Here is a 22,747-nt window from a genome sequence, read left to right as displayed (position 1 = left end):
TGCAAGGCTCTAATAACTTATTCTAGTTCCCACAGGGATTGTGGTACAACCTAGGATTATTGAATCTAAAAAGACATTAAAGTCAATAATTATGAGATTTAAAAGAATACAGACACATGGTAACGTACAGATGACAGAACATTGCAACAGATACCAAATGCCATACCAACTTCTAGGATATGTACACCATAAATGCGCCATCATTTCTAATAGTAACTACCAGACTCAGAAAAGGCTAAACCTCATAATCTTTAATCATTACTACATTTCTTGAAAGTTGGAATGTGTTAATTTGCTGTAAGAATGAATGAGAGTGTGGAATAATTGACAGTATACTTGAGTTGAGGTCAAAAGACCTTGATTAGAATTCTAGTTCTGCCACTTAAGAGTTCTCTCTCTCTCTTCCCCTCTTTTTTTCCCCGCCCTTTGGCAAGTTACTTTACATCTCTTAGGCAGTTTAGACATTTGTAAAATAGGAAGTTGGGTTTGGTGATCTCTATAGCTTAGGCTGTCTTTAAGAGCTAAAAAACTCAGTCATTGGCTTGTTATATCCCCAAGGAGATGAATGAAAAAAAAAAAAAAAAAGAGTTAGATGAAAAATCACACAAATCAATAAATGTTAAGCTATCAACTAAGAGAGTTACTGCAAAATTACTGAATGCTCTTTGGTTCTATTTCCCCTAGCAAATTCTGTTTTTTTAACATAACTTTCTTACGTGATTCACACACTAAAAAACTGAAATCGGTATCTTAACTAATCTGATCATTAAATCTGAAAGAGATACAAATGAAGATTGAATAAGGCAAATGTATAGTGGTGAGGATAATCCCAATACTTTGATGGGATTTAAATATTTTGATAGGATGGCACAACCATACATCACAGAAATACACAACAGTGGTACTGATTCAAATTGCTTTTACATATACGATTGTCATTGCTAAAAGAAAAAAAAAGCAGCTTTATACAAAAGTTTGTGATAGCCCATCACAAGTCATATTGTTCAGTGTGCTTATTGGGTTTTAAGCATATCTAAGCATATTCATAGAGTCCTTTATGTGGAGGAGCACTCTGTGTAATCATCAGGTTTAATTGGCAAACTATAGCAGGCCAAATCCAGTCTCATGAGCTAAGAATAGTTTTTAACTTTTTTAATGGTTGGGGAGAAAAGAATATTTTATGAAATGGGAAAATTACCTTGAAATTCAAATTTCAATGTCCATAAATAAGGTTATACTGGACCAGTCATTCATTTGTGTATTATCTCTTGCTTTTACACCACAAAAGTGGAACTGAGTAGTTATGACAAAAACCATATAGCCTTCAAAGTCTAAAATGTTTGTCATCTATCCCTTCACAGAAGAAGTTGGCTAACGTTTGCTGTAAAGCTATGAAAATGAACAAGTTACAGCCACATGCCATATTGTGTATAAAGAAGTCAGACACAGAATATTTTTCATATTATTCCATTTATATTTTAAAAATAAACAGGTATGGACTTTCAAGCAGGGAAGTATTCAGCAGAGAATTTATTCCCATAAAAGTCATAAGATAGTCATTCCCTTGGACAGAAGAGATAGAGAGCAGTGATTGTGCTGTGCCGTCAGGGGTCTTCTGCATATAGGCAACATTTTGCATCTCAGTTGTTGGTTACATGGACAGACATTGTCTTGTGATTATTCACTGAGATGGTTATATTGGTTTAGTGCACTTTTCTGTGATTATTGTATTTCATATTAAAGTTTTTAAAAAAGCTACATCATGGAGGGGTGCCTGGGTGGCTCAGTTGGTTGGGCAGCTGACTTTTGGTTTTCACTCCAGTCATGATCTTGGGGTCATGGGATCGAGCCCCTACGTGTGGCTCCATGCTAAGCAGGGAGTCTGTCCCTCTCCCTCCTCCTCTGTGCCTTACACTCTGACACTCCCCTGCACGGTCTCTCTCTTTCATATAAATAAATAAAATCGTGTTTAAAAAAAAAAAAAAGCTACATCGTGGAGTAATGGAAGACTAAAGATCTGAAGCAAGATGTATTCCCACTTATCACATATAGTGTTGACGTGATCTTGGGAAAGTTGTGTCAATTCATTGAACTTCATCTTTTCATCTGCAAATTGGCAACTATAATAACTATCTTACAGAGTTGTTAAGAATTACAGGTTGAATATGTAAAATGTTTAGCATAGTACACAGTAAACTCTGAGTTAAGAATGGCCAAAGTGAGAGGGTTTTCTGGGAGCATGTTATGCATTCAGTGGTCAGTGGAGGTGAACATTTAGAGCCAAGTTTTCTCATGAGAAAGAATTTGCAAAAAGTTGTCTTCCCTAACCTTCGTTTTTCATTTTGCAACTCAGTTCTTTAGAGATTATTTTGAATTATAGGGGCACCTGGGTGGCTTAGTCAGTTAAGCTTCTGCCTTTGGCTCAGGTCATGATCTCAGGGTTCTAAAATCAAGCCCCACATCAGCTCCCTGCTCAGTTGGGAGTCTGCTTCTCCCTCGTCCTCTGCCTCCTACCCCTGTTCATGCTCTGTCTCTCACTCTCTTTTTCTCTCTCAAATAAAATCTTTTTAAAAATTTAAAAATTAAAAAATAAAAACTATTTTGAATAATTGAAAGGTATTGGTTTCACCAAGCATTTAATAAAACAAGATATCTTAATGGGTAATAAGCATATGTTAAATACTATCATTACATATCAGGAAAATGCAAAATAAAATCATAGTGAGATTTCACTACACACCACGTTGGCTTAAAGTAAAAACATACTATCAATGTGGGCAGCTCTTTCTGCCCACTGGTCCTATCCCTGTGCTTTAATAAAACCACTTTTTTGGGACCTAAAAAAAAAAAAAAGTGTTAATGTGAATGTGAAGCAGCTGGGATTCTTTAGTGTGCTGATGCAGATAGATGTAAAATAGAATGACCACTCTGGAAGACTTATTGGCTATTTTTAATAAAGGCAACCACATGTCATACCCTGTGCCTAAGAGAAATAAATACGTGTTTCTAGAAAAAAGACTTGTATAAAGGGGCACCTGGGTGGCTCAGTTTGTTAAGCATATGACTCCTGATGTTGGCTCAGATCATGATCTCACAGTCATGATATCAAGCACTGCATTGGGCTCCGTGCTGGGCATGCAGCCTGCTTAGGATTCTCTCTCTTCCTCTCCCTCTGCCCTGTTCCTTAAAAAAAAAAAAAAAAAAAAAAAGACTTGTATAAGAGATTGCTAGCAACTTTATTCGTAGTAGCCCTAAGCTAGGAGCAACCTAATCCAATAAGAGAATGAATAAACGAATTTTGCTATATTCATACAGTGAAATACTATGTAGCAATAAAAAAGAATTATATATTAATACAGGCAACAACGTGAAGGAAGCTCAACATTATGTTGAGCTTAAGAAGCAAGCCACAGGGGTGCCTAGGGAGCTCAGTCAGTTGAGTATCTGACTCTTGATTTCAGCTTTGATCATGATCTCATGGTTGGTGAGACCGAGTCCCTCGTTGGGCTCTGCACTCAGCTCAGAGTCTGCTTAGGATTCTCTCTCTCCTCTTCCTCTGCCCTCCCCATGCTCTGCCGCGCACTCACGCTCACTCTTATAAATGAATAAATAAAGTCTTAAAAAAATAAGTTAGCCACAAAAGAGTAGCATACTTTATGATTCCATTTATATGAGGCTAAACATAGGCAAAACTGATCTGTGGTCATAGAACTGAGAATAATGGTTATCTCCGGGTATGTAAAGATGTTGGTTTGAAGGAAAGGAAAAGTGAATTGGAGGAAATCAGAGAAGACAAACCATGAGAGACTGTGGACTTTGAAAAACAAACTGAATGTTTTAGAGGGGAGAGGGGTGGGGGGATGGGTGAGTCTGGTGGTGGGTATTAAGGAGGGCACGTATTGCCTGGAGCACTGGGTGTGGTACATAAACAATGAATTTTGGAACACTGAAAAAAAAGATGTTAGTTTGACTAGAAAGGGCACTAGGAACTTTTTGGGGTAATGATTACATGGGTATATGCAAATGTAAAAATTTATCAAGCTTTACACATAAGACGTGCATTTTAGTATATGTAAATTATGCCTCCATTAAAAAAAAACTATTGGTTCCTAAATTAGTGTTATACCTCTGAAAAATTCATATCAAACCCATATGCCAGAGACAGCAGTTTGGGATTTGTTAGTTTAAGCCTTAGTTACAAGAAGTTAACATTTGTAAACATCTCATAGAAAGCATAGAGCAGCAACTCCAGAAAGAAAAACACATCTGTTTCATTCAGGCCCATTGTGACTTCCATGTGTCCCAGAGGCAATATTTGTCTCTAATAAAATAACTTAATTTCTTATATTCAAATTCTAACAGGCAGTTTTCTCTTTCTTCTCTCTTCCTCTTCCTTAGTAGCACATAATACAGCCTAATCATGGATTCTGGTTTTCATTTCTAATTTTCTGTGACCCATAACCCAACTTGACTTTATCTACTTGATCTGATACAGTTAGCCCCTAGTTACTATGTGTACGCCCCAGTGCTATACATCCCGAGGTGTAAATATAGCCCCTGACCTCAAGAATCGTTGAGGCAGAGAAGTCCATGATAACAACAGTAGTAATAATTATAATAGGAAACATGGTTTGAATACTGACTTTAGGTTAGGCAGTATCCAAAGGGCTTTACAATGAATTACCTCATCTAGTATCACAACAACCCTAAGAGGCAGTGCAAGATGTCAGGGTAAGACTGACATCTTTTGTATGAGGACAGAGATGAAGAACCTCTCTATTATCTCAAGCATTTCAACTCCAGCCCAACCTGCGATCCTCACTGCAGCAAAATAAAGCTGGATAACGGAACTCATTCTTTTTTTTTTTTTTTCCCCTGAACTCATTCTTTTTAGAGGTAATCTGCTGTACCTGCACCTGTCTCTTGGAGATCTTACCAGACCCCCCAACCACCACACACACACCCCATAATGTTCTCCTTGAAAAAAGTTAGGGTAAATGTAAGAGGTTTTTTTTTTTTTCCTTTTTGTAAAATAGTACCCTTATAAATTGGCACCTTTAATAACTGCCTGTCTGACCACCATGTTCAGTTTTGAGGTAGTTGCTGTCTTTAATCCCTGTTTTACTGGTGAGAAAACTGAGGGTCAGGCAAGTTGAATAATGTGCTTTGTTTGTTTGGAACTGCTGTGTAACAAATTAATACCAATTTACTGGTTTACTACACACAGACATTTATTATCTCACAGTTTCTGTGGGTCATGAGTCAGGCACAGGTTAGTTGGGGCCTCTGCTCAGGGTCATAGAAAACTACAGTCAAGGTGACAGTTGGGCTGTGTTCTAATCTGGAGCTCTATGTCCCCTTCCAAACTAACGTTCGCAGAATTTAGTTCTTGCATCTGCATGACAGATGTACCATTTTTGCATCTTTTTGCTGGCTGTTAGGTGGAAATTGCCTTCTGCTCCAGAAATCATTGCCACATGACCCCTTTCATTGGTCCTCCCACAACAAGTTAGCTTATTTCTTCAAGCCCACTCTCTGACATTAGGGAGGGCACCAGACCATTTTTTAAAGGACTCCTTAATTAGGTCTGGCCCATATAAGGTAATCTCCTTTTTGTTAATTCAAAATCAGCTGAAGAGGGGGAGCCTTAGTTAAATCTGTAACATCCCTTTGGCCATTTACTGTAGCATAATAATGGGATTCATATCTCATCATGTTCACAAAGTCTACCCACACTCAAGGGGAGGAGATAATATAAGAGGTCAGGAATCTTGGGGACCGTCTTAGAATCCTGCCTACCAACATGCACAGTCACCTATCAGGTAACTGGCAAAGCAGTATTCTCTTTAAGCAGAGTATGCATCAAAATCATTATGTTGAACTGCCTCAAAAACAAAAAAAGTTAACTACCAAAAAAAATTTTAATATTCTGTATACCTGACATTTATGAATAATTTAATAATTAGTACCATTAACAGAAGTATCAGCTATGTCAATACCTAAAAATGCACATATGTAAGGAACAAAAATAAGATGATAAAATAATACATACGTGCCATTGTTACGTTGCTAATACATGAATTAGGAAATATATGATAATGTTAAATAGCTGATTTAAGTTTCCGGACCTTTAAAAAATTTACCTGTCGTTTTTAAAATATAATGATTCTCTAAAAAGATAGCTTACCATACAAAATAGCAGATGATAAATGTTAAATATTGTTTTGACAGTAAGTGCTACAGAAGTTCAGAGTAGGGGAGATTAATGTGGACTAGAATTTCCCTTTAGTTGTAAAATAAGGTTAATTTTTTTATGAGATAGTTTATCATGAATTTTGCCCTAGGACTAGTTTCTTTTCTGGAGCTTGCAACCCATTCAGTGTCATCTGCTCAGTGTAAAGGATTACGTGGCCCAGAAGTGGTGGCTCATTCTCAGTTGAATAGAACTCCTTTGGTATTGCTGTAGAAACTCAAAATCTTCCAAGTCATTGTAATATCAGAAGATAGGAAACATGGTGTTCCTATGTATCTGTTGACGCTTTTTTTTTTTTTAAGATTTTATTTATTTATTTCACAGAGATCACAACTAGGCAGAGAGGCAGCCAGAGAGAGAGTGGGAAGCAGGCTCCCTGCTGAGCAGAGAGCCTGATGTGGGGCTCGATCCCAGGACCCTGGGACCATAACCTGAGCCAAAGGCAGAGGCTTTAACCCACTGAGCCACCCAGATGCCCCTGTTGATGCTTTTTACCAGTCAGTTCATCATTTTCAACTATTGCAAAGTTAATTGGCAGGATTTTTTTCTGCCTTCTGCTGGGGGTCGCAATTATTCATTTATTCTATGTCTCCAGAATAAGATAAGCATCTCAACTATTTATGAGTTCTAATTTTAAAAAGAGGTTTTGGGGGGCGCCTGGGATCTCGGGGTCCTGGGATCGAGCCCCGCATCGGGCTCTCTGCTCAGTGGGGAGCCTGCTTCCCTCTCTCTCTGCCTGCCTCTCTGCCTACTTGTGATCTCTGTCAAATAAATAAATGAAATCTTAAAAAAAAAAAAAAAAGAGGTTGTGGTAGACTGAATAATGCCCCCCCTCCAAATATACCCATGTCCTAATTCCTGGAACCCATGAATGTCTCTTTATATGATACAAGGGATTCTATATGACAAGAGACTTTATAGATGTGATTAAGTTAATGATCTTGAGATTAGGAAAGTATCCAGGATTACCTGGGTGAGCCCCATGTTATCAACAGTCCTATAAGAGGGACAAAGGAGGAATCAGATGCCCCACGATACAGATCAGTGGTTCTCAAAGTATGATCCCAGGCGAACAGCATCAGTATCATCTGGCAACTGGCTAAAAACGCAGCTTCTCCAGCTCTGCTCCAGACTTCCCGAATGCGAAACTCTAGGGATGAAGCCCAGCAGTTCACATTTAACAGTTCCTCCAGGTGATTCTGATACATGCTAATGTTTGAGAATCACTGGTATAAACTAAGTTTTGGTCTCTCTGATAGAACAGGCCTGAGGCTAAAATACTGGGAAAGCTCACTCTATTGGCCTGCCAAAGGTAATTTGCAACTACTTCCTTCCTGCATGAGTTGTATCAGGCTATAATCACTTGGACAGCTTAATTGAAAAATCACTTATGTTTATATGTTTTGTATTTAAATAACTGCCTTTGATTAGAATCATATTTTGGGGGAAGTGCTTCATTTTATTTGTGTGCTATAAATATATTCATAAAAACTAGTCAAATTTCTAGCGGTGACTAACATCCTATTCAGTATAAGATGAAATGTTTTACATCAAATTTCACTGTGTGTAATGGACAGAGGGCATTAGAAGGGGTATTTAAGGTGGCTGAGTAGATTTCTTGGCTTAGTATTTGAAAGTAAACATTTTAAGACATTAACATTTAATTTTTTTGCCTCTTCTCAAAGTTGATTTTATGCAACCCTCATCATTTGCAACTCCTGTTGTCTTGCTTAAGCAGCAAATAGCAACACTTTCTTTTTCTCATTCTTATGGATTTACTGAAATATAGATTGTTTGAAAATGGTTTTAGCTTTGTGGTGCATGTCTGTTCAGCTGTGTGAATATGATCATTTTTTATTTAAGAAGACAAAACAACAACTCTGTTTTGGTAAACATATATCATTGATTTCTGAAAAGCCAAAAGAACCCATTTCACTGTGCTCTTATCTGACAAATGATCTTTCGGTTCCTTTTAGGCATCCAATAGGAAAAGCACTCTTCGGTCTTCAGCTATGGAACTAGATGGTTCCTACTTGAGTGTAGCCAAATCACAAACCTGCTATCAAACCAAGCAGAGGCCTAAGTCTACAAACCAGGAGTTTAGGAATAATTCTTTGAAACCAGCAGACTTTCATTATCCTGAAACAGACCTAGACAGGGTGCCATCAGAGACCAGAACATGTGATTATGGATCCCCAGGGAGAAAACTAGCAAATGCAGTCCCTACAGAGAAGGTTCCACCAGCGGAATTGAAGATAAAAGAATGCCAAACCCTGAAGCCTATTCCATCCAGTCAGTGTTGTGGTCATAGACTTTCTGAAAACGCAGATCCTATTCCTGAAAGCCATCCTACACACATGGCCCCTCAATATTCCAGAGCACATCTGGAATCATGCAGTTATTGTGGGCTTTCCTGGACATCCCGGATGCATGGTCAAGGGACACAGCAGTCTAGTGAAACTGATGTCAAAAAGCAACTCTCAGAAAATAGAAGGCACCAACTTATGCTTCAGAAAATGGAGCTGGAAATTGAAAAAGAGCGCCTTCAGCATCTGCTGACCCAGCAGGAGACAAAGCTTCTCCTAAAACAGCAGCAGCTTCATCAGTCTCGACTGGATTATAATTGGTAAGTCTTGCTTATTCTTTCAGCAATGTGTATAGCTTGGAAAACATGGTATAAAGTTACTATTGTGCTACTGTAACACTTGCGAAGGAACAGAGGTTTCTCGGGGGCTTGGCTTGCTCAAGATGTATACTTACTAGGACAACTAAATACCTACCTGCTTTGGAGACTTGGAAGATTACCTTGTCTTCCAAAATGTTAGCTTAGAATATCTACTTCTTAGTGGTCCATTGTCATTTTTACTGGATGCCAAAGAGAATATTTTTTTTTAAAGATATGATTGTATAAAAACCCTTTGCTGTTTGTGGTCATTAATAGAGAATATTGGGCATTAAGTAAAAAATTGAGACTTCAGGATATGGAATCAAATTGTGAAACAGAGTGATTAACTATTACCATTCCATATTTATGTCTATCCACCATAATATAAAATATAACAAATGATAGGAACCTTTTCAGCGTTTTCTCATCATGAAGCATAACCTATTTGATTACCAATTCTTATAACTTTACCCACATTTAAACTCTTCCTCCCTTAAGGATTCTTCCCTAAGAACAATGTTTCAAAAACTAAATTGGTATTTTGAGATTATATAGCTCAGCGTAGTTTTCCCTACAGCATCATAAAGTTTGCCAACTTAATTTATTCAAGCAAAATTATTAATAAACAGACATAGTTATATTTTAAACATAATGCTTTATTATGTTATTATGTTATTTAACATATTTGACATATTCCACCAGTGGAGTTAAAGACAAAAGAATGTTAAAATAACATATTTTAAACATGATTTGTCATTTATGTCTTTAAAAAATAAATTACAAGTTGTCATAAGGAAGAGCTTGTATAAGTATAGATAGATAGATAGATAGATAATATAGATAGATAGATATGAGATATATATAGATATATAGATATGGAGAAATATATATCCCTGTCATTTCCTTCTTGATCAAACTATTTCCCCATTTGTACACACTCTACATCCTATATAGACACACTTAGTATGAATGTCATTTTCTTTTACTTCTTAATTTTCTCTCACTTAAAAATTCTGCCTAATATTTTTTAGATTCTAATTTCTTTGAGAGCTCATCTTGACATTTTTCCGTTGGTGTAATACTTTCTTGGAACCAGAAATGCTCTTCCTCTTTCTCTTCATTCGTGGTCAGACAGTTCTACTCTTCATTGTCAAAAGCTGGAGGCTTTTAATGTAACTGAAAATGTAGGCTCTTATAACAAGATTGTCACCAAACGCCCAAGGTTGCTTCAGTTTTATGACCCCAGTCTCTAATCCTCCAGTTAATGTGTAGTCTCTCCTAAGAATGTTATTTAACAAACATTATGGAATGCCTGTGATATGTGAGAAATGGTTCTAGGCACTTAGGATAGAAAAATGAATCAAATGTGGTCTTTAAAGAGGGCACAGTCCAGCAGGGGAGAATGGATAATTTTAGAATAGGTTTCATGTTCATCTGAACATCATTATTTATTAAAATAATGCTGCATAACGACAATAAAGTCTTTATTGTTCTCTTGATCATCCTAGCTTAGATGAGAAAGCTGTGAAACAATTTTTGAGCATGTCTTATTTACGTATAAATTGCAAAAGTTTATACATATTTATAGAGCTCTTACAAAGTTTTTATTTTGAAATAATTAGGGATTGACAGGAAGTTGTGAAAATAGTAGAGGTTCCCCTCCAGTTTCTCCCAATGGCTATGTCTTACATAATTATAATGCAGTGTCAAAATGAGTAAATTAACATTGGTACAATGTGTGTGTCTAGCTCTGTGCCATTTTATCACATGTGTAGACTTGCATAACCACCACAGCAGTCAAAATATAGAATTATTTCATTGCTATCAAGATTTCCTTTTTACTACCCTATTTGAGCTGCCCCAACCCTTTTCTGCCCCCACTAACCCTTGGAACCCACTAATCTGTTGTTTATATCTATAATTTAGGCATTTCGAGAATGTTATATAAATGAAATCATACAGTGTGTGAACTTTTGATATTGGCCTTTTTCACTCAGTATGATGTTCTTAAGATCCTTCTAGGTTGTTACATATACTGTACCTTTGATTGCAGAGTCATAGTCCATGGTATGCTTATACCATGATCTGTTTAACCATTTATCTATTGAAGGACAACTTGGTTTTTTGGCCTGTTACAAATAAAGCAGCTATGTACATTTTTATACAAGTTTCCATGTGGAAACTTGTATAAAAGATTCTCACTTTTACAAATTAAAGCTAGCACTGTGATTGCTAGATCATATGATAAGTGTATATTTGGTTTTAAAAAGACTAAATCTACCTTTAGCTTATATATTTATTATATCATACTTCTTCACCAGCAATGTATCAGCATTTGGAATGGTCACAAATTTTTTATTTTGCCTGTTCTAATCTGTATATAATGATATTTTGTTGTGGTCTTAATTTGCATTTCTCAAATGATAATGATACTGAAAATCTTTTCATTTGCTTGTTTGCCCTTCTTCCATCTTTTTGGGTAAATTGTCTCTTTTGTCTTCATTCTTATTGGATTGCTTAAGGTTTGGTTTTTTTTTTTTTTTACTGTTGAATTTTGAGAGCTTTTTATATATTCTAGATATGTCCTTTTTCAGATATGTGGATTGCAAATATTTTCTCCTATTCTGTAGCTTATTCGTTTAATCTATTAACAGGATCTTTCACATAACAAAAGGTATTAATTTTGATGAAGTTTAACTTATCAGTTTTTCTTGTAGATTATATAAAGTTTGTATCATGAATGTTGAATTTTCTCAAATCTTTTTTATGCATCAATTGCATAAAAAATCATGTTTTTTTTTAATTTTGCCTGCTAATATAGCAGATTACATTTATTGATTTTTAAATACTGCCCTAGTGTTGTATCCCTGGAAAATAAGCTCCATTTGATTACAGTATAAAATACTTTTTATGTATTACCAAATTCCATTTACTAGTATTTTGTTTAGGGCATTTGCATCAATATTGGTGAGAGATTTTGGTCTGTTTTTTTGGTACTATCTGTGTCTAATTTTGTTATCAAGGTAATACTGGTCTCATTTATTTCATTCATTTCTCTTATTATTTTCTTCCTTGTGCTTGCTTTGGATTTATCTTGCTCTCCTATTTTTAAGTTTCTTAAGGTGGGAGCTTAGATTACTGATTAGAAACTTATTTTCTGGTGGAAGCATTTACTGCTCTACATTTCTGTCTCAGCACTGAAGTAGGTCTCACAAGTTTTGGTATGTTCGTGTGTTCACTTAGTATAATGTTCTTCTAGGTTCATCCATTGTGTTGCAACTGACTGGATATTCTTTTTCATGACTGAATTTTACATATGTGTGTATATATGTTATGTTATATTATGTTAATTATTTATTACATATATAACATATTATAGATATATCTTTTTTAGCCATTTGTTGACAGACACTTAGGTTGTTTTCATTACAAGTAACACTGCAATGAACATGGGAGTAAAGCCATCTCTTCAAGATACTAACTTCATTTCCTTTAAATAGATATCCAAAAGTAAGATTGCTGGATCTTACAGTTGTTCTATTTCTAGTTTTCTTGAGAAATCTTCACACTGCTTTTTAATAGTGGCTGTACTAACTTACATTCCCACTAACAGTGTATAGGGATTCCTTTTCTCCATATCCCGCCCAACGTTTATCTTTTTTTCTTTTTGATCAAAGCCAGCCTAACAGGTGTGAGGCAATATCTCATTGTAGTTTTGATTTGTATTTCCCTAACAGTTAGTGATGTTGAGCATCTTTTCATGTACCTGTTAGTCACTTGTTTGTCTTCTTTGGAAAAATGTCTTTTCAGTGCCTCTTCCCATTTTTCGATTGAGTGGTTTGGTTTTTTGTTGATGAGTTGTGTAAGTTCCTTGTATATTTTGAGTATTAACCCCTAATTACCCTAATCATACATATAATTAATGCCATATCATATATATAATTTCCAAATATTTTCTCTCATTCCATAGGTTGCCTTTTCACTTTTATTATTTATTTGCTGTGCAGAAGCCTTTTATCTTGATGTGGTCCCACTTATTTTTGCTATTGTTGCCTGAGCTTTTGGTGTCAAATCCAAAAAATCATTGCCAAGACCAATGTCAAGGAGCTTATTCCCTGTTTTCTTCCAGTAGTTTTACAGTTTCAGGTCTTAAATTTAAGTCTTTAATCCAGTTAAGGTTAATTTCTTATTCTAAGTGTTTTGTTGTTTTTGATTCATTTGTAAGTGTATAGAAATGCAACTGATTTTTGTATGTTGATTTTGTATCCTGCAAATTTAGTGAATTCATTCATTAGTTCTAACAGTTCTTTGGTGGCATCTTCATTGTTTTTTCTAGATAAGATTGTGTCACCTGCAAACAGATGATTTTACTTTTCTTTCTTATTGGGATGTCTTTTATTTCTTTTTCTTGCCTAATTACTCTGGTTGGTACTTCCAATATTATGTTGAATAAAAGTGGGAAGAATAGATATCCTTGTCTTGTTCCTCATCTTACAGAAAAGTTTTCAACCTTTTACCATTGAATATGATATTAGTAGTGAGCTTGTGATATATGGCCCTTGATTATGTTGAGGTATGTTCTTCCTAAGTTCTGGAGAGCTTTATCATGAAAGGATGTTAAATTGTGCTAAATGCTCTTCCTGCATTTATTGAAATGATCCATGATTTTTAATCCTTTATTCTATTAATGTGGTAAAATCCATTTGATAGTATTTTGTTGAGAATTTATTTCATCTATATTCATTAGCGATATTGACTATTTTTTTTTTCTTTGTAGTGTCCTTAACTAGCTTTGGTATTAGGCTAATGCTGCCTTATAGAATGAGTTTGGGAGTGTTCCTTCCTATTAAATTTTTTGGAAGAATTTTATTTTATTTTTAAAGATTTATTTATTTTACTTTAGAGAGAGAGAAAGTGGGTATGGGGGACTGAGGGAGAGGGGGAGGGAAAGAGAATCCTTAAGCAGACTCTGGTGCATTCAGAGCCCCACGTAGGACTCTGTCTCACAACCCTGAGATCATGACCTGAGCCGAGAAACCAAGAGTCAGACACTTAACTGACTGCACTACCCAGATGCCCCTGGAAGAATTTTAGAAGGATTTGCATTAATTCTTCTTAAAATGCTTAGTAGAATTCACCAATTAAACTCTTCAGCCCTGGATTTTTCTTTGTTGGAAGGTTTTTGGTCACTTAATCTCCTTAGTCATTTTTGGTCTGTTAAGATTTTCTGTTTTATTATTTAGTCTTGGTAGGTTGTATATTCCTAGGAATTTATCATTTATTCTAGGCTATTCAATATTTTGGCGTGCAACTGTTTATAGTAGACTCATGATCCTTTGTAATTCTGTGCTGTCAGTTATAATTTCTTCTCTTTCATTTCTGATTTAAATATTTGAGTCCTCTCTCTTTTTCTTCTTAGTTTATCTAAAAGTTTGTTAATTTTGTTCTCTCAGAAAACCAGCTTTTAGTTTCAGTAACCCTTTCTGTTATTTTTCTGGTCTCTATTTCTGCTCTGGTCATTATTATTATCTTCCTTCAACTAACTTTGGCCTTAGTTTGGTTTTCTTCTTATGGTTCCGTGAGGTGTAAATGTAGGTTATTTATTGGTGATCTTTCTTTTTTCTTAATGTAGACATTAACACTATAAACTTCCTTCTTAGAACTGTTTTTGCTGTATTCCATAAGTTTTAGTACATTGTGTTTCTATTTCCATTTGTTTCAAGATGTTTTTTGGTTTCCCTACTGATTTCTTCTTTCACTCATCGATTGTTCAGGAGTGTATTGTTTAATTTCCACTTATGTGTGAATTTTCCAACTTTCCTCCTGTTACTTACGGACTTCTAGTTTTATCCCATCATGTTTGGAAAAGGTATTATTTCAGTCTTTTTAAATTTGTTAAGAGTTGTTTTGTGACCTAACGTGATCGATCCTGGAAAATGTTGTATTTATACCTGAAAAGAATACATATTCTGCTGCTGTTGGATGGAATGTTCTGTATCCGTCTAGTAGGTCTTTTTAATATAAAGTATATTCAGGTATAGTGTTTCTTTGATGTTTGGATGATGTATCCATGGTTAAAAGTTTGGTTTTGAAGTCATCTATTATTGTATTGTTTATTTCTCCCTTCAGATATGTTAGTATTTGCTTAATAAATTTAGGTGCCACAGTGTGAGGTACATATATATTTACAATTGCTAATATACTCTTGATTACTCAACCTTTTATTATTATATAGTGATTTTGTCTCTTTTTACAATTTTTGATTTGTCAGTTTTGTCTGGTATAAGTAGAGCTACCCCTCCTCTCTGAACTTACCTACAGCCTAACTATATGTCACTACCAAATATTATTATTAAATTTTAAGTTCCCAGAGGGTAGTTAAACTGCACATTTTTCTTTGTATATTACTGTGCATAGTTGCAATTATAAGAGTGTCTTTGACAATGATGGAAATGATACTGTTTTAATAATAGTTTTCCCTCTTTGTGGTTTTATTTCATGGTTAAAGAATATACTTCTACAGATATCATTTCTAAAACTGAACCGGTGAATATTTCTAAAAAATTTAGAAAGATGGGTAGAAAAGGTCACATATTATGTGCCAGTAATTAATTGCCACTCAGACTTCTGGTAGAACATGCTAATTTCTTTATTTGCCTTCCCTCCTCAGTACATCAAAGATGGGGCTAAGTTAGCATTGTTGGATAGAATTTCTTCCAGTTTTGGCAGGGCAGGGACATTTTTCTGTGATCTTGAGAAAACACATTGGTCAGTGAGACATAGGCCTAGCTTTTTGAACTGTCAACATGGGAAGTAGTTGCCTCCTATGAATATATTGGTCAGGGTCAATGATATTTGATGTTACCAGAACTCCCATGAAGACTCTTGTGATCAAAATGCACTTGCTTAGGAGTGAATAGAGAGAAACTTAAAATTTCTAGAGAGGAAACTTAAAGTACTCCGAAAGCATCTAAAATTGACATTCTGAATGTTATTCTGACCAACTCAGTCTTCCCTAGCTCCTCTATAAATAAAGAAAATTTAAGTTCCTGTAAAATGAATTTGTGTTTATTTTATTTTATTTATATCATTTGTGTATTTAGGAAATACCAATTTATTGTGACAGATTGAGTTTTAATTGAAAATAATCTCTGGAGGTCTAGCTGAAAGAATATGGTCTTCCACAGGTTACCATTCAGTTTCTTAGGTTCCACAGGATTAGAAATTCTCTAAATTTACTTTTTCAGGTTAAGAACTCAAGCTGTATTTAAGTCAAGAGAACTCCTTGCTGCTAAAGAGTTTACCAAACCCCGAGAGTTCAAACTGGATATGAATGGGGATGACTCTGGACCAAGGTAAACCTGACTGATGGGTGAAAGCAAGAACATGTAGGACACAGATATTAAGGCACAGATATTAAGGATATGTTTGGTATCTATTTATAGCTTTCTACAGGTCCAGGTTTCTGATAATAAGAATAAATACATTCTCACTATAAAATTTTTAAAAATATAGGAGAGTGTAAAGAAGAAAATAAAAATCATTCATGATCCTACCATTCAGAGATAATCCTTTGAATCTTCTCCCCTTTTCTTTCTTTCTTTTATAATAATATATCCTATACTGAGTAATGGGAGCTATGCTTATGAAGAATTTTAATTATGCTTTTTTTTCACTGAATCAGTATTTTCTGATACCATAATTTATGAAAAGTTGATACTAATTTATTCAACAAATATTTATTATCTGACATATTTTTCTATGTTGCCCTAGTATTGTATAATCCAGGCTTTTACTATTATAAATGTGCCTTGAAGAATATTTCTATGAATAAGTTTTTTACTTTATCTCTACCTGTGTCTTTGATATAGATTCTATAACTGAAACTACTAACTCAAAGTATATATGAATCCTTTTAAAATCCTTGATTCACATTATCCATTTGCTTTCCATAAAAGTTAAATCAGTTTTCACCACCAGAGCTGTGTTTGAGAATTCTCTTTTCATGAAATTTGAAGAATTTTTGGCCATTATTTTTTCAAACAATTTTTTTTGCCTCTTCTCTTTCTTGTTTCCTTTTTGTATTTCATTTACAGGTATATTAGGCCTTTAAGGAAGTCCCTGACTCTTCTAATTTTTTTTCTTTATTCTTCATAGTGGATAATTTTTATTGATATGTCTCAAATTCATCAACTCTTCTGTTATTTCCAGTCTGCTTTTTTTTTTTAAAGATTTTATTTATTTATTTGACAGAGAGAGAGAGAGAGATCACAAGTAGACAGAGAGGCAGGCAGAGAGAGAGGGGGAAGCAGGCTCCCTGCTTAGCAGAAAGCCCGATGCGGGGCTCGATCCCAGGACGCTGGGATCATGACCTGAGCCAAAGGCAGAGGCTTAACCCACTGAGCCACCCAGGCGCCCCTCCAGTCTGCTTTTAAGCCTGTAGAATGATTTATTTTTATTTAGATAATGGATTTTTTAGTTTTAGGCTTTCCATTTGGATCTTTGTTTAAAATTTCTATTTCTCTGATGAACTTTCCTTTTTTATTCATTACAAATATATTTTTCCTTTAAAATGCTTTTCTCCAGTTCCAACACCTGGATCATCTTGGGGTTTGTCTCACTGATCAACTTTTCTCTTGAGTATTGGTCATTTGTACATTCCTTTGTACATTTAGCAAATTTTTTTATTGTTTCCTAGTATCGTGAATGACTCTGGAATTCAATTATAATCCCTCTAAACAATGTTAACTTTTATATGGTAGCAAGTAGTTTACTTAACTGAATTCAAATTCCAAGCTCTGTTTCCCTTGAGCAACAGCGAAAATCGCTGCTGAGCTCTTTTAATTGGGGTAGATGTTTGAGTCTGCCTTATTTGCAGGTGGTTTAGGGGTCAGCCACAACTGGCAGGGTTGTTACACAGAATTTGAGGCTTTCAGTCTTTCTCTCTTACCTCTCCAGGATTTTTCCCTTTTCATGTGCTTTGGTCAGCTCAGACTCTGTCCTCTGGTTCTTTAAGACTGACCTTCAGCTGAAAGCCATTAAAAAAAAAGAAAAAAAAAAATTAAGAACTCTCCCAGTGCCAGTCTTTTTTCGAGTGCTGATCCTCTTCTAGTTTCTGCTTGTTTTCAATGACTCTTCAGTGCTTCAGGTTTGGTTTTTGTTTTGTTTTTGATTTTTCTTCCCAGGGTTTTAATTGTTAACTATGGTCCTATAGAAACTACTCATCCAGTGTAAAAAAAACTAAGAATTCTCATTTCAGACAGTTCTGCCATCTTTTAATTTTGGTAAAATACACATAATATAAAATGTACCATCTCAGCCATTTTTTTAGTGTACAGTTCAGTAGTACTAAGTATATTCACATTTTTATGCAACCCATCTCCAGAACTTATTTATCTTGCAAAATTGAATCCCCATACCCATCAAACTGCTCCACATTTCCTCTCCCTACCAGCACCTGGCAACCACCTTTCTACTGTCCGTTTCTATAAGTTTGATTACTCCATTACCTCATATAAGTGGAATCATATAGTATTTATCTTCTTATGACTTGCTGTAATTTATTTTTTATTTAATTTTTACTATTGATATCAAGCACATGGATAGTTTAAAAACCACTAGTTCAACAAGACTTATTCAAAATAGCAGCCTCCTCTACACTGGAGAAGCAGTACTCCCAATTTTCACTCTTCAGAGAGAAGAAGTTTTGACTGTTTTAGATGTTTCTTCCTTTATCTGTTTCTTCTAGCATTATGTCCATATTTCTGAACAACAGACTTCTGTAGGCATTGAGTATTAGCTTTCTTCTATGAAAGATGTGACTGTGACTTAGCTCTCACAGATAACCATCTGTTGGCTATCTCCCTCTCTCCTCGCTTTTCCTCACATTTCTTCCTTCTCCCCTCCTTCCTTTTCCACTTCCCCCCTAATATACATACCCACACACATGGGTGTGAAAATAATATTTCCCTTTTCCCTTCATTCTGTCCTTGCAATATAGCTATATCATAAGATGGTTACAATAAAATTGTATCTATTTTATACACAGCTGGTCCATGTACTATATGATTACTAAACTTAATTTCCATATAATTATTTTCTTTAGAACTTAGAAATACCTTACTTAATTTTCTGTGTACTCGTTGATTTGTTAATTCATTCAAATATTATAAAGTTTCCCGCCAGGTGTTAGACACATTCTAAACTTCGGGGGATGTAGCAATGCACAAAAGAAAAATTTCTGACCTTGCACAATTTACATTCTCACATCTTATAATTCCCAAACTCACCCAGAAAGTTTAATTCTCTGAATATATTTAAGCACATTAGTTATTCTATCATGTCTCCATTACATTCTTTTGCTGCTTTATTCCCTTCTTTCTTTTTTGTTTTTTTAAGATATTCCTCCTGGAGCCCTCTGTAATCCTGCTTATATATTTACTTGCTTCCTTATGGTACAAAAAATATATATATAAAATGCTGATAAGCTGGAAGAAGAAATTAACATATACCTATAATCTCATCATCTAAAGAAAATATGTAACTTCTAGATCTTATTTCTTTATGGTATATGATATGTATTATATTACATATTTTGTTTCAAATCCCACTTTTTAAAATTCAACTGTAATTAGCATACAGTGTCATATTTGTTTCAGGTATACAAATAATGATTCAACAATTTTGTACATCACTCAGTGCTCATCAGCGTAAGCGTTCTCTTGATCACTTCGATCTACTTCATCCATCCCCCTACCCACCTCCCCTGTGGTAACCATCAGTTTGTTCTGTATATTTAAGAGTCTGATTTTTGTTTGTCTCTTTTTTCTTTGTTTGGTTGGTTTACTCCTTAAATTTCACATCTGAGTGAAATCATATGGTATTTGTCTTTCTCTGTCTGACTTATTTCACTTAGCAATATAGAATACCCTCTAGTTCATCTGTGTTGTCATGAATGGCAAGATATCATTCTGACTGGGGCGAGTGGGTGGCTCAGTGGATTAAAGCTTCTGCCTTCAGCTCTGGGGGGTGATGCCAGGGTCCTGGGCTGGATCCCAACATCAGCCTGTCTACTGAGCAGAGAGTCCACTTCCCTTTCTCTCTCTGCCTACCTCTCTGCCTACTTGTGATTTCTGTCTGTCAAATAAACTTAAAAAAAAAGAAAAAAGATACCATTCTGACTGACTGATACTCCAGGGTGTGTGTGTGTGTGTGCGTGCGCATGTGTGTGTGTGCGCACGTGTGCCCACACACATCACATCTTTTTTTTTTTTTAATTCCAATATAGTTAACATACAGCGTTAGTTTCAGGTGTACGTTATAATGATTCAACAATTCTATACATTACTCAGTGCTTGTCAAGATAACTGTACTCTTAGTTCCCTTTACCTATTTTTACCCATTCCCCCATCCTTCTGTTGTATAGTTAAGAGTCTGGTTTGGGGTTTCTCTCTTTATTTTTCCTTTTCATTTGTTCTGTTTCTTAAATTCCACATATGAGTGAAATCATGTGGTATTTCTCTTCTTTGATGGACTTAGTTCACTTATCATAACACTTTCTAGATCCATCCATGTTGTTGTAAATGGCAAGTTTTAATTATTTTTTATGGCTAAGTAATACTCCATTGTACATATATACCACATCTTTTTCCATTCATTTATAGATGGACACTTGGGTTGCTTCCATATCTTGGCTATTGTAAGTAATGCTGCAATAAACACAGGAGTGTATGTGTCTTTTTGAATGGTGTTTTTGTTTTCTTGAGGTAGATGCCCAATACTGAAATTACTGGATCATATGGGAATTCTATTTTTAATATTTTGAAGAAATTCCAGGGGCACCTGGGTGGCTCAGTGGGTTAAGCCTCTGCCTTCAGCTCAGGTCCTGATCTCAGGGTCCTGGGATCGAGCCCCACATTGGGATCTCTGCTCAGCAGGGAGTCTGCTTCCCTCTCTCTCTCTCTCTCTGCCTGCCTCTCTGCCTACTTGTGATCTCTATCAAATAAATAAATAAAATCCTTAAAAAAAAAAAAAAAGAAAGAAAGAAATTCCAGACTGTTTTCTACAGTGGCTGTACCAATTTGCATTCCCACCAATGGTGGATGAGGGCCTTATTCTCTGCTTTTTAGCCTATACATATTATTTCTTATATATATATTTTTTTATTTTAGCCATTCTGACAGATGTATGTTGATATCTCATTGTGATTTTGATATCTCATTGTGATTTTGATTTCCATTTCCCTGATGTTTAGTGTTGAGGATCTTTTCAGGTGTCTGTTGGCCATATGTATGTCTTCTTTGGAAAAATGCCTATTCGGGTTCTCTCTCCAGTTTTTAATTGGATTATTCAGTTTGGGGGGTATCAAATTCCATAAGTTCTTTATATATTTTGGATAGTAACCCCTTTAATACGATGATTACATGGTCTTTATTCTTTCTCTTATTAATGTGATGTTTCACACTGATTAATTTGTGAATATTGAATCACTCTTGCATCCCTAGAATAAATCTTACTTTATAGAGGTGAATGATTATTTTAATGTAATGTTGGATTTGGTTTGCTAATATTTTGTTGAGGATTTTTGTATCTATGTTTATCAGAGATATTAACCTATAGCTTTTTTGGTTTTGGATCTTTTCTTGGTTTTGGTGTTTGTTTTTGGGAAGGGTGGGTTGTTTTGGTCTTTTTGGTTTCTTATAGTATCTTTACCTAGTTTTGGTATCTGGTAATCGTGGCCTCATAGAATGAATTTGGAAGCTCTCCTTCTATTTTTTGGAATAGTTTGAGAAGAATAGGTATTAACTCTTCTTTAAGTGTTTGGTAGAATTAATCTGTGAAGCCATCTCTCCTGGACTTCAGTTTCTTTTTTTTCTTTAATTTTCTTTTTAAATATCTTTTCAGTATTCCAGAATTCACTGCTTATGCACCACACCCAGTGCTCCAGCAATACGTGCCCTCCATAATACCCACCACCAGGCTCACCCAACCCCCCACCCGCCTCCCCTCCAAAACCCTCAGTGTGTTTCTCAGAGTCCACAGTCTTTCATGGTTCGTCTCTCCCTCCAATTTCCCCCAACTCACTTCTCCTCTCCATCTCTCTTGGGAGTTTTTTTTATTACTGATTGAATTTCATTGGCTAGTAATGGGTCTGCTCAACTTTTCTATTCCTGATTCAGTTTTGGATGTTTACATGTTTCTAGGAATTTATCTATTTCTTCTAGATTGTCCAGTTTGTTGGCATATAACTTTTATAATTCTTTTTATTTCTGTAGTGCTGGTTGTTATATCTCCTTCATTTCTGATTTTACTTATGTGAGTCTTTTTTTCTTAATGAGTCTGGCTAAAGGTTTATCAATTTTGTTTAACTGTTCAAAGAACCATCTCCTGGTTTCATTCATCTGTTCTATTGTTTCTTTAGTCTCTGTTGCGTTTATTTCTGTTCTAATCTTTACCATTTCCTTCCTTCTACTGGCTTTGGGTTTTGTTTGGTCATATTTTTCTAGCTCCTCTAGGTGTAAAGTTAAGTTGTTTATGTGAGATTTTTCTTGTTTCTTGAGATTGGCCGGTATTATAATCTTCCCTCTTAGAACAACTTTAGCTGTATCCCAAAGATTTTGGACTGCTGTGTTTTCATTTTCATTTGTCTCTCTATATATTTTTATTTCCTCTTTGATTTACTGGTTGACCCATTCATTGTTTAGTAGCATGTTATTTTTCCTCCATATATTTGTGTTCTTTCCTGATTTTTTCTTATGACTAATTTCTGGTTTCATATTGTTGTGTCCAGAAAAGATGCATAATATGATTTCAGGGTTTTGGTTTTTTTT

The 22,747-nt window shown here is 35.2% G+C and overlaps 1 protein-coding gene across 3 annotated transcripts in view; it reads left to right on the top strand.

Moving 5' to 3' along the window:
* The window catches only part of KIAA1328 (KIAA1328 ortholog), a 311,457-nt gene that overhangs the window by 183,605 nt on the left and 105,105 nt on the right, over nt 1-22,747 (top strand). For 2 of the 3 annotated variants that reach the window (XM_032859574.1, XM_032859575.1), the window contains one exon: nt 8,230-8,879. In XM_032859574.1, the coding sequence (XP_032715465.1) occupies nt 8,230-8,879 (650 nt within the window). Of the gene's footprint in view, nt 1-8,229; nt 8,880-16,165; nt 16,274-22,747 lie in introns of all 3 variants that reach the window. The other variant, XM_032859572.1, reaches the window with a different exon arrangement.

The sequence above is a fragment of the Lontra canadensis genome, unplaced genomic scaffold (assembly GCF_010015895.1).
Source record: "Lontra canadensis isolate GAN:19392208 unplaced genomic scaffold, GSC_riverotter_1.0 scaffold17, whole genome shotgun sequence".
NCBI classification, from domain to species: Eukaryota; Metazoa; Chordata; class Mammalia; order Carnivora; family Mustelidae; genus Lontra; species Lontra canadensis.
This window is presented reverse-complemented; position numbering and strand designations above follow the sequence as displayed.